This window comes from Cherax quadricarinatus, unplaced genomic scaffold (assembly GCF_038502225.1).
Source record: "Cherax quadricarinatus isolate ZL_2023a unplaced genomic scaffold, ASM3850222v1 Contig270, whole genome shotgun sequence".
Classification (NCBI taxonomy): Eukaryota; Metazoa; Arthropoda; class Malacostraca; order Decapoda; family Parastacidae; genus Cherax; species Cherax quadricarinatus.
In genome coordinates, this window is record NW_027195296.1 from 2,501 (window position 1) to 16,096 (window position 13,596).

The 13,596-nt window shown below is 41.3% G+C and overlaps 1 protein-coding gene across 1 annotated transcript in view; it reads right to left on the reverse strand.

Annotated features, from left to right (window-relative positions):
- Positions 1 to 5,040: 5,040 nt before the first annotated feature.
- Positions 5,041 to 13,596, reverse strand: part of LOC128694160 (venom serine protease Bi-VSP) — a gene marked incomplete at its 3' end in the record, with an annotated part of 66,014 nt that continues 57,458 nt past the window's right edge. The window contains 1 exon segment of the mRNA XM_070080273.1: positions 5,041 to 5,194. Coding sequence (XP_069936374.1) covers positions 5,041 to 5,194 — 154 coding nt within the window.

Sequence of the window (13,596 nt, forward strand, 5' to 3'; positions counted from 1 at the left end):
CTCCAGGTGCCAACATCGTCCCATTCATCCTTACTACTGCGCCAGCATTACCATCATGGTGCCTAGAGACGAACATCATTTGCGTTTTTTCAGGTGCAAATGTTGCTTGCCATCTATTTCCCCAAGCTGATATAGCTCTCAGCTGGTGATTGATGTAAGCTTAGAGCAGCTGGCATTTCTTCTCTTGGATAAGTGAATGTCAGTGTACAGTCGTCTGCATATGCATGTGATTCTGGGATGAGATGAAGAAGGTCGTTGAAGTAGACATTCCATAACAGTGGACCCAGCACACTTCCTTGTGGAACGCTTGCCCCAATAGGATGCCTTGCTGATTCCGTTCCATTGAGGACTACATTGAGATCTACCATAGAAGGTAATCACTGAGGAGACATAGCGTAGAGCCTGCAATTCCCAGTGCTTGAAGTTTTGCTAAGAGGCCCTGGTGCCACACCCGGTCGAAAGCGCCAGCAATGTCCAGTGCTACCACACAGCTGACTTTGGATTCATCCAGTGACTGGTGCCACTTAGTGGAGAGGTTTAACAACAGATCAGCAGCAGAGTAACCTTTCCTGAAGCCATATTGACGATCACAAAGTAGTGAGTGGTAGTCAAAAAAATCTGTCATTTGTCTTGAGATTATTGTCTCAAGGATCTTACCAGTGATTGACAGGAGTGACACTGGTCTGTAGTTGCTGATTTCTGCTCTGCTCTTCTTTTTGTGAACAGGGACTACATTTGCCTCTTTCCATGGAGAGGGCCATTTACACTGTACTAGGCAGTGCTGAAAGATGCGAGTTAGAGGTGCTGCTAGCTGGTCTGCACATCTTCTCAACAATCTTGGGCTCAACTTGTCTGGGCCCACAGCCTTTTCTTGGTCAAGTGATTTAAGAAGGAAATGCACCTCCTCCTGCCTTATTGTCACCACTGACAGTTTTGACACAGTTCTTGCAGCTAGCCAAGGAGGGTCCCTTGCTGGATCAGGAACTTGCATTTTGGTAGCAAAGTGTTCAGCAAAGAGGTCTGCCTTCTCTTGACTACTAGTAGAGGTGGTCCCATCCTGTCGATTTAGAGGTGGAATAAGTTCATCAGGCAGATAACCTTGTCTGTCCTTGACCAGGGACCACCAGGTTTTGGAGCCTACCCTACCTGATGCTAACTTTCTTTTAGTGTCCACCTCCCATTTAGTAATGGCCCACTTTTGAACATCACCCATATGCCTACAGGCTTGCATGTGCAAGTTCCTGTTATAGGTGGTAGGATGTCTCTTATACCTTCGCCATGCTTTGTACTTAGCAGTAGCAGCCTCTCTACAACGAAAGCCAAACCAAGGCTGATCTGTAGGCTTTGTCACATATTGCCGGTGAGGAATGTGTTCTTGTTGCAGATTAAGGATGTGTCCAGTGAAGGCTTTCACTTGGTTGTCAACATCCCCCTGGAGAAGAGCATTCCAGTCGGTGGTGGCGAGCTCAGAGCAAAGGGCTGGCCAATTACCTCTTTCCCATAGCCAGGTTGTGCGTGTGGACTCCTCACCTCGTTCTGTTGGGATCTTAAGTGTGGTAAAAACAGCCTTGTGGTCAGACGATCCAACGTAGCCGAGGGGTTGACAAGTGACTATGCCTTCTGCCAGATCACTCACTACTGGGTCAAGGGAGGAGCCAGAGATATGAGTAGGGAAATCAACAAAGTTTCTCATGTCAAACACTGCAAGAAGGTCATCAAAGTCCCTCTGTATAAGGTGCTGGTTGAGGTCACCAACAATTATAATATGTTGACAGTTGTGTTGTAGCAGAAGGGAGTCAATATTTTCCATTAGGAAGTTGATAGGGTCTGCATGTTGCCACTGAGGTCTGTACATTGCACATGCTAGTACAGAGGTACTAGTGTTTATACAGAGCTTGAAGAACATCATTTCAAGATGTGTAGGGGTGGCAACATCTATGTGCTGGGCATGAACACTTTTAGAGAAGCACACAGCAACACCACCTCCTTGCCCTTGCCTGTCTCTTCTCATCCATGAGGTGTAGCCAGCAATTCTTGCAAAATTTTCTGGAGTCCTGTCATCCAAAAATGTTTCAACAACAGCTATCATGTCGGGACGTCGAGTGTTCACAAAGCTATGTGTGAGCTCTCCAACATTAGTAATGAAACCTCTAATGTTGGCCGACAGGATGCTGATAGACTGGCTCCTCATGATGAAGTGGTCAGCTTGAGGTGGTGGGTGTGTAGGGAATGTAAGGTGCCTGCCTGCTCTCTCTTTTTCTCTCTCTCTTTCTCTCTCTCTTTCTCTCTTTCTCTCTCTCTTTCTCTCTCTCTGCTTCCTGAGCTTTCTTATACCTTGCCTTAAGGCTATGTATGGTTCCTGCCTCCACTACAGTACTTGCTAGGCTATTCCACTTCCTGACGACTCTATGACTGAAGGAATACTTCCTAACATCCCTGTTACTCGTCTGAGTCTTCAGCTTCCAATTGTGACCTTGTTTCTGTGTGCCCTCTCTGGAACATCCTGTCTGTCCACCTTATCTATTCCACGCAGTACTTTGTATGTCGTTATCAAGTCACACCTTGACCAGGTGTGAGTTCCAAACTGGTGCTGTATACTCCAGTATGGGCCTGACGTACACAGTGTACAGTGTCTTGAACGATTACTTACTAAGGTATCGGAACGCTATTCTCAGGTTTGCCAGGTGGCCATATGCTGCAGTAGTTATCTGGTTGATGTGTGCCTCCGGAGACGTGTTCGGTGCTATGGTCACCCCATGATCTTTCTCCTTGAGTGAAGTTTGCAGTCTTTGCCCACCTAGCCTATACTCTGTGGTCTTCTTTGTCCTTCCCCAATCTTCATGACTTTGCATTTGGAAGGGTTGAATTCAAGGAGCCAGTTGCTGGACCACGTGTCCAGCCTGTCCAGGTCTCTCAGTAGTCCTGCCTGATCCTCATCTGATTTAATTCTTCTCATTAACTTCACATCATCTGTGAACAGGAACACTTCAGAGTCTATCCCTTCCATCATGTCATTCACATATATAAAAAATAGCACTGGTCCTATCACTGACTCCTGTTGGACCCCACTAGTCACAGGCACCCACTGTGATACCTCTTCACGTACCATGACTCGTTGTTGCCTCCCTGTCAGGTGTTCTCTGATCCACCGCAGTGCCCTTCCTGTTATACACACCTGATCCAGCTTCTGCACTAATGTGAGGAACCGTGTCGAAGGCCTTCCTTTAGTCCAGGAAGATGCAATCAACCCACCCCTCTCTCTCTCGTGTCTTACTTCTGTTACCTCGTCATAAAACACCAGAAGGTTTGTCACACAGGATTTGCCTTCCATGAATCCATGCTGGTTGTCGTTTATAATTTTGTTCCGTTCCAGGTGCTCCACCACTCGCCTCCTGATAATCTTCTCCGTGACTTTGCTTACTATACACGTTAGTGAAACAGGTCTGTAGTTTAATGCCTTATGCCTGTGTCATTTTAAAAAAATTGGGACTACATTTGCCATCTTCCATACCTCAGTTTCAATGGATGTGTTAAGATCTTTGTTAATGGCAGAAACACCATCTCTGCTCCCTCTCTAAGGACCCACGGAGAGATGTCTGCTTTCATCGCCTTTGAGGTATCATGTTTACATAGAAGCTCCTGTACTTCCTCCTCGGTTATGTATACCTCATCCAGCACTTGTTTGTGTACCTCCCTGTTCAAGTTTTACCTGTTTCCACTGTAAATACTTCTTTAAATCTTATGTTGAGCTCCTCACATACCTCTTGGTCGTTTCTTGTGAACTCCCCACCATCCTTCTTCAGCCTGATAACCTGCTCCTTGACTGTTGTTTTCCTCCTGATGTGTCTATACAACAGCTTCGGGTCAGACTTAACTTTCAATGCTATGTCATTTTCGTATTGTAGTTGAGCTTCCCTTCTTATCTGTGCATATTCGTTTCTGGCTCTAACATGTTGATGCATGAGGTTTTCCAGTACCACATCCATCATGGCTCTCCTTGTTTTGGGACCCCCATGGGGCTTGAGGTTTTCCCAATCTCCTTGTGATTGAAATCACCCATAGCTAGTAACTTCGCTCCTCCCCATGCGAGCTCTTCTGGCCACATTGGCTAGTGTGTTAACCATTACTCTGTTGCTCTCGTCGTATTCTTCTTTTGGCCTCCTGCAGTTCTGTGGTGGGTTGTACATTACTGCAATTACCACCTTATGGCCCTCAGACTGGATTGTTCTTACTTTCCCAAATTCCATCCATTCCATCCATTTCCTCAAATACCCACCGGTTTTAATGAGCAGTGCAACGTCTCCTCCCCCTCTCCTCCCTCTATCTTTCCTGCGGATTTGATATCCAGTTGGGAAGATTGCATCTGTTATCTTCCTGGTGATTTTCGTTTCTATGAGTGCTATCATGTCTGGGGATGTCTTCTTGATTCTTTCATGGCACTCCTCGCACTTATTTGTTATTCTGTCTGCATTTGTATATCAAACCTTCAACTTCTTTTCTAAAACTGTGGTCTGGGGGTTCCGTTGGGGTTGGGAAAGTGGGAGATCTTATAAGGAACTGAGTGGTTGCTGTGAAGGCGGAGTTTGTAATGAGGTGGGTGGGGGAATTGGATATGGCATGTGTTTTTTTTTGGGGGGGGGATTAGAATGTTTGGTTTTACCCCCTGGACCTCTATAACTTCGTATTGAAGGGAAATACACCTGTTGAATATACTAGGTAAAGAGTTTGGTAGAATAATTATGGAAAGAATGTAGAGTATGACGACTGCCTGAAGCACCGCATTATGGAACTTGAGGGAATTTCAAGTCCCGGTGAGAGGCACGTCTGTGTGATCCTTCAAGTATAATTAAATGAGAGATCTAATCATGTGTACTTATAAGCCTCAACAGTATATAAGTATGAAAATATATATTGTTACCATGTTAGTGGTATTCGAACCTACTATTTTATATCACTAAAAATATGTGAAGGATATGGTAATATTAAAGCTGTGGTAAACTAATGTAGTAAATTAAAAGAACTAACCTGTATGTCCACCTTCTGAGCTAGTTTGAGGAGAGCCAGGTCATGGTATGCCTGTGGAAACGTATAGTCAGGGTACAAAATAGTTTCAGCCACCTCAAAGTCCATAGGTTCTGCACTGTCATTGTTGTTGTTGTAGTCGTGTTCACCAAGACGCACAATATTTGCCTCTCTGAAAAATTAGCATCAATCAGTGACTCGCAGAATTTGTTCCATAAACATGGAGCATGTTGTGAGTGCAAGAGAAGAGAGTGGTGAATCAGTGTAAAAGGAAAGTGAAAGAGAGTATACCTGGAGCGGGTTTAGGGGGTCAACGTCCCCGTGGCTTGGTCTGAGACCAGGTTCTTTGTACATATTTTAGTGAGTATAAGAAAAAGGTCTTGGAGTGAGATAAATAAGTTGAAAAAGCCCAAGGAACGAAAGAATTTAACCATTAAAAAAAAACAGTTATTAGATGAAGAGATGAAAGTATAAGAAAGATAGAGGGAGGTATCGACTTTATGTAGTGGCCAGGAAAGTATAACATACTTTAGGAGTGAGGAAGAGCCAGATATGAGTGTGGGAGAGGTGCACGATGCAGTTGATAAAATAAAACGGGGTAAAGATGCTGGGATTGAATGGATCGAGACAGAAATAATAACAGAGGGTAAAGATATAGAATTTGAATGGTTTTGTGCTTTTGTTCAATAAATGAATGAAAGAGGGAAAGGTATCTATGGACTGGCAGAAAGTGTACATAGTGTTAGCGCAAAGGAAAAGAAAGATCAAGAATTATAAGGCGTATGCAGGCTACTGCCTAATTGTGATAAATTATATTATAAAGTGTTTATTGTGTGAGAAAAAGTGGTCTATAATTTTGTAAATCATATCGGTTTTTTGTGGACGTTTTTAGTGAGTGGTCGCACCTTACATGATGAGATCTGGGACACATCGCAAGTGAGGATGCAGATAAGTAGTGTTCGGTGTTTTTTGCTCAAGCAGTAGGTTGTTTGAGTGCTGTTTTGCACTTATGTGGGTCCTGGACCTATTGTTCGAGTGGGGGCTGTGTGAGGTGCAAATATACATAAATAATAGCGTATTTATCTGCTGGCTGGAAGCCGACCTTGGAGTATGGCGGCACACTGGCGTCATTAACTAATAATTTCTAGCGTATTAACTATGGTTTTGTAACATGTGCTGATGGCATTCTCAGTGTATCTATACCGCTTGTACAATATATATGTTTATTTTTGTAAAGGACAGTTTCACTGGTCTTTCTGAAGGACCAAACCTAAGATGATTAAGAAATAAGTGTTAACCACCTGTTTAGCACTCTGAGTTTACGAGCCTCTGGCCATACGGTGGTTTATTTTAATAATTTTCTGTTTACCTCAACGCAAGTATTTTACCCCCTGAACCTCTATAACTTCGTATCAAAGGGAAATACACCTGCTGAATATACTATGTAAAGAGTTTGGTAGAATAATTATTGAAAGAACGTAGAGTAAGTAGGAGAGCAGGATCGTAGATGACCAAGGAAGTTGAGGGAAGGGCCATGTGTTTGCACTGAATCATGTAAGGAAGTTTTCTTTCTATTTATGAATTTAGACAAGGCATATATAAGGGTGAAGAGGGGAGTAATGTGGCAAATATATGGAAAAGATGGTAGGTTACTTAAAGCAGCTAAGAAATTTTATGAGGATAATGAGGCTCAGCTGAGGGTATGTATGAGCGAGGAAGATTATATACCAGCAAATGTAGACCATAGACACAGATGCATGATGTCATAATGGTTAGTAACATATTTATAGATAGAGTTGTAAATGAAGTAAATGGTATGGTGTTGGGGAGTGATGTGGGATAAAAGATAAATAATCTAATACAAAGTGAGAGTTCTCACAGCTGCTTCTCACTGATGACATGGAACTTTTTGGAAGATTCTGATGAGAAGTTTCAAAGGTCGATGGAAGAATTTGGGAAGGTATGTAAAAGAAGGAAATTAAACGTGAACATATGAAAGATCAAGGAGATGATGGTAACACAAAATTTAGGTCATGAAAGATTAGATACCAGATTGTGTTCATATATTCAGCGTTAACTTGTCAGTAAATGAGTTAATGAAAGACGAGGTGAATCATAGAAATGATGAGACAAAGAACGTTGTCCATGGAAGCAAAAAGGGGAATGTCTGAGAGTATGATGTACTACCAGTTTTTTATGGGTGTGAAACATGGGTTTTGAATGATGTCACCAGGAGTAGACTGGAGGCAGTGGAGACATCGTGTCTGAGGGCAATATGTGGTGTGAATATTATGCAGAAAATTTATTGTATTGAAATTGGAAGGAGGCATGGAGTTATTGTAAATAGTTTCCAGGAGGGATGAGGAAAATTGTTGAGGTGGATTGGACATTTAAAGAGGGTGGGGGAAAAGAAGATGACTTAGGGTGAAGGGAAGGATAAAGGAGGATTTGTATATGTGGAGCTTCGACATCCAACAAGCATGTGTATGCGATCGTGTTAGATAGGAGTGGAGGCAAGCAGTTTTAATGACCTGTTTTCCCTGGACACTCAGGGAAAACAGCTGAACTTGAGTCCTGGAAGTGGAAAGTACTGTGGCTGCACTCTGAAGAAGTCACCTGAACTATAGTATCGGCGTGTCTCCGGCAAGGCAGTGATTGAGTGATTGTGAAATTGTTTCTTTTTTTTAGGGTCACTAGCGTGGTGGGAGATGGTTGTTGAGTTACAACAAAATACACGCATTGAGCATTAGAATAAAAGTGGGATATGAAAAGTGGGTTATAGTAAATGTTTATGTATCTCGCAGCTAGAAAAATCTAAGAGAGAGAGAGAGAGAGAGAGATTTGAAGGAGTTTTGAACTAAGTGAAAGTGCAACTAATTGTTTTGAGTGACAAATGCTAAAATCGGAGCTACTGTTACAGGCATCAAAGGTAAGTTTGGAGTGCCTGGAGTGAATGATAAAGGAAGGCCTCTTAATGAATTATGTATATGAAAATGTTTGTTTAAACAAAACTCTTTTTTTTTTTAAATGAAACGCATAAAATATTTATGATGTAGTGCACATTGGAAGCGGTTTTGTAGACATTGTATTGAAGCATAAAATATTGGCGAGTTAACTAGCGTTAAGAGGAAAAGAAGGATTGCAGAGGAACGAGCAGGATTTAGGAAGGGTAGATGAGGTATATACCAAGTATTTACCTAAAAACTTTATAAGTACATAATAATAATGGTAAGAAATTGATTATCTCATGAATTAAGAATAAAACAATTGAGAGGTCTGATGGGGATTCAAAGTGGAAAATGATGCAAATGTATGGACCCCTCAAGGAAGGTTCCTTGATGTTGGTGAGGGGCTCTTGATTTAGGGAATTGGATCTGTGCTCCAGTTCCCCGAATTAAGCCTGAATGCCTTCCACCTCCACCCCCAGGCGCTGTATAATCCTACGGGTTTAGCGCTTCCCTTTGATTATAATAATAATGTATGGAAATAGTAGTAGGTTATTACAAGCAGTAATAATTATAATGGAGAGTATATAGCTCAGGTTAAGGTACAACACTGAGAACGGAACAATTTTCCAGTAAAATTAAGCCTTGAGCAGATGTGTGTTAGGTTAGGTTAGGTAAGGTTCGTCAGGAAACAGGACAAATGTTTCCTGACGCGGGTCTTAGTCAGATGATGACCCGCCTTTGGAGCTTTTGGTCATCTGACCGAGGCCTTCCGCTGGCTTACCGGTCCACCCCTTTAAAAATTATGGTCATTTATAACCATTGTTATAACAGATGTGTGTGATGGTGGGGCGTAGCGGCGAAATATCTTGGAAATATATCAAGACAAGATGAAATTTTGCAAATGTTAGTGGTCGAGTTTGGAAGATGTGTAAAAGAAAAACAATGAAAAGAGTGAGGTGATTAATTAGAAACAATTACGTAATGAAAAACTGAATATGAGACCGGGAGGAGGAGGGAGCATAAATTTAGAAAAAAAAAATACATTCTTTTAGGTAAGTAACTATGTTCATAATTAGATTTTCAAATTAACAGATCCAAAGTAGAGAAAAAGTATGAGGGTCAGCCTAGGCAAACTTACGAATATAATAAATTAGTATCTAACACTCAACGTCCGACTTATTATGTAAAAGAGTATATGGAACTAAGAATATCCTCAGAATTTCTTATAATGGACCTGATCTGGCCAACTAACACTTTAGTTTTCTCTCATTACAAATACTCCATCAGAATCTGTGTTGTTCTACCGCAGTTGTCTTCCTTAAGTCAATTATCACAACCAAAGGAAATTATCAAAACTATCGCATACTGTAATATAAGGATAAACACTTTATTCTTATTCTAGTCACTAAATTCAATAAATATTAAAGCTATAAATGCCTCTAACTATTCACTCCACATATTTAAAACTCTTCACTGTAATATTGTGGCTGATGGAAGACACTGTTAGGAAAACTATTTAATAACACAAAAACATCACTTAAAAAAAAAGTCTCTCATATTGCTAGTGATAGTCTAAAACGCTATAGAAAAACAGCATAGATAAAAGGGCTAACAATATAGAACAGTTTGCATAAGAAATATAAAAATCACAACTTAATGAATTTAAGAAATTAAAAAACTTAACGAAATTTCTTAGCGTAATGTACTTCCTTTGAATCATTTTCTACATTGATCTTATACCTTTATGTCCACGTTAAAAACTGCACTGTGTTCCTTGGTATTTTTAATGTCAATGATATATCTCCAACCATTATTAAATTATTATTACTTTATTTGCTTTATAGTTCTCCTAAAGTTAAGTTTCAGTTTAGTAATAAATAGTTATTAACGGCTTCATTTAAATGCTAGAATTTCACTAAAATTTGTTTTATAATATTTCGTAATTTTATGTTTAAATTTCAGTGTGTACTACATATATACATATTGTCTACTTTTAAATTCTTCTACTATTAGTTCTAGCTTAAACCTATGCTAGATATGTCCTAGTAAGACTTAAACTTGTATTTCAGAAGTGTATAACTCTAATGCATCTTCTTGAAAAGTAAGTTACCACATTACATCCTGAGAGCAAGTGAGGGTTTGTTAAGGTGGTTTAGGTATTTAGTGAAGATGGATCATAATAGGATGACTGAGAGGGCACATAAATCAGTGTTGGAAGAAAGAAGGGGTAGGGAGTCGCCTCAGGAAAGGACGGAGCAATGCTGTGATGGTTTGAAATGACAGGTGTTTGATCATCAAGTAGGTGTGTGAGTCTGGTTGATCGGGTTGAAAGAAGTGGTTTTAGGGATTTGGCGTATTGTTGGAGTGTTAGAAAAGTAACATTTTGAAGGGATTCAGAGAAAACCAGTTAGCCGAGTCTTGCAAGTGAGAAGTGGTGTCTGGACTCTTCCAGAGGGATTGGAATGTTCCAGTTTAGATGCCAATTTGAGTTGTGATGTTTACACACTTCCAGCAAGTGTGTTATTGAATGAATAACGGTCGTCTTTTTTTAATTTCCGTAATTTGACTGGAGATGGACGATGCGTTAAATTCACTAAAAAATAGAACTATTATACCTAATAGCTAGAATCTTAAGGTTACTTAGAATATCTCATTATGACTTCTAACTAACCTGCGTAATCTTCATAACGTGTTGTACATATCGGTCAGTTCTTAATACACAATGTAAGACAAAGAAGAGAACACTCGCTGTCGTTTGCTTAACAGTAGGGAAGAGAAATCGTGTACACATGAATCATTATCCTTGCCTCACTCTCGTAGGGAAGAGAAATCGTGTACACATGAATCATTATCCTTGCCTCACTCTCAAAGCAAGTACAATACTTGTCCCTTCCTCTCCTTCCATATTTCAACAAACTCAAGTTGGAGCTGCCCCTTCTCCTGAACGCCTTCATGGGTATTACCATGATCTTTCAAACTTGAACATCACGTTAAACCAATGGACCGTTTACCTTCACTTATTACAATCTTGGCAGTCACATGTGCCTGCTCAAGGTCTCGCAGCAACCCTTTCTTTTATATGCAGGTGTCTAGTGAAGGGCTCTTCTCCCTTACTTACCTTGGATCAAACCTTATTCTTCCTTTCCAGAAAAGACAATATATTCTCTGCTGGATATTCGTACAAATATAATCTACAACATTCTTTACACCTTTCCACTCATCCTCGGTGAGGTAGAAGGACAACCAGTAGAAATGAAGATGACAAAAACAAAATTAGTGTAGGCCTACAAACAGTCTGAGAATATTTCATTCACAAAGACCAATAAGACAACACTAGATTTTTTATTTTCTTTCTCCAATTTCTCAGATTTTATTTCGTTGGTGACACGAGAACGTCTCGTCCAGTCAGCTTCAAATCCCCAATTTGTGTCAGGAAACGAGAAGAAAATTCTTGTAACAAATGTGATGCTCCCGTGCCCTTGTAGAACTCATTCTCTGCATCTTGTAATGACTCATAACTTCCAAAATCCCTCAGTGTTTTAACGTCATTCAAAAAATAGTGTCAAAATATAAGAAGATGGAGGAGAGTGAAATTCAGATATGTAGTTAAAGATTTTACCTGTGTAAATTGTGAAATTTTCCGTAAAACACCAATAATTTTCACTTTACAGAACGGCTTCAATATTTAATGGTACATGCATCTCAGGCTCTACTACTGCTGTAGTACAAGAGTAAAAAAAATTAAAATCCTTGGAATACATAACTGGTAAATGACTCATTTGATCGGCTGTAAATTTTCACTTTAGTGGCTCCTGAATACAAGGTCGGGAACCACTTAAGTGGAACCACTTGAGTGGCTCCTGAATACAAGGTCGGGAACCACTTAAGTGGAACCACTTGAGTGGCTCCTGAATACAAGGTCGGGAACCACTTAAGTGGAACCACTTGAGTGGTTCCTGAACACAAGGTTCACCACTTGAGTGGTTCCTGAACACAAGGTTCACCACTTGAGTGGTTCCTGAACACAAGGTTCACCACTTGAGTGGTTCCTGAACACAAGGTTCACCACTTGAGTGGTTCCTGAACACAAGGTTCACCACTTGAGTGGTTCCTGAACACAAGGTTCACCACTTGAGTGGTTCCTGAACACAAGGTTCACCACTTGAGTGGTTCCTGAACACAAGGTTCACCACTTGAGTGGTTCCTGAACACAAGGTTCACCACTTGAGTGGTTCCTGAACACAAGGTTCACCACTTGAGTGGTTCCTGAACACAAGGTTCACCACTTGAGTGGTTCCTGAACACAAGGTTCACCACTTGAGTGGTTCCTGAACACAAGGTTCACCACTTGAGTGGTTCCTGAACACAAGGTTCACCACTTGAGTGGTTCCTGAACACAAGGTTCACCACTTGAGTGGTTCCTGAACACAAGGTTCACCACTTGAGTGGTTCCTGAACACAAGGTTCACCACTTGAGTGGTTCCTGAACACAAGGTTCACCACTTGAGTGGTTCCTGAACACAAGGTTCACCACTTGAGTGGTTCCTGAACACAAGGTTCACCACTTGAGTGGTTCCTGAACACAAGGTTCACCACTTGAGTGGTTCCTGAACACAAGGTTCACCACTTGAGTGGTGACATGAACATGAACACTGGTCATAGAGCACTCACAAATACCAGTAGTCACATGAACACTGGTCATAGAGCACTCACAAATACCAGTAGTCACATGAACACTGGTCATAGAGCACTCACAAATACCAGTAGTCACATGAACACTGGTCATAGAGCACTCACAAATACCAGTAGTCACATGAACACTGGTCATAGAGCACTCGCATATACCAGTAGTCACATGAACACTGGTCATAGAGCACTCACACATACCAGTAGTCACATGAACACTGGTCATAGAGCACTCACATATACAAGTAGTCACATGAACACTGGTCATAGAGCACTCGCATATACCAGTAGTCACATGAACACTGGTCATAGAGCACTCGCATATACCAGTAGTCACATGAACACTGGTCATAGTGCACTCACATAAACCAGTAGTCACATGAACACTGGTCATAGAGCACTCGCATATACCAGTAGTCACATGAACACTGGTCATAGAGCACTCACATATACCAGTAGTCACATGAACACTGGTCATAGAGCACTCACCTATACCAGTAGTCACATGAACACTGGTCATAGAGCACTCGCATATACTAGTCACATGAACACTGGTCATAGAGCACTCACATATACCAGTAGTCACATGAACACTGGTCATAGAGCACTCGCATATACCAGTAGTCACATGAACACTGGTCATAGAACACTCACACATACCAGTAGTCACATGAACACTTGTCAAGCACGTCAAGAAGTTAGAGAAAGTACAAAGGTTTGCAACAAGGCTAGTCCCAGAGCTCAGAGGGATGTCGTACGAGGAAAGTGAGGGAAATCGGACTGACGACACTGGACGACAGAAGGGTCAGGGGAGACATGATAACGACATACAAGATACTGCGGTGAATAGACAAAGTGGACAAAGATAGGATGTTCCAGTGAGGAGACACAGAAACAAGGGGTCACAACTGGAAGCTGAAGACTCAGACGAGTCACAGGG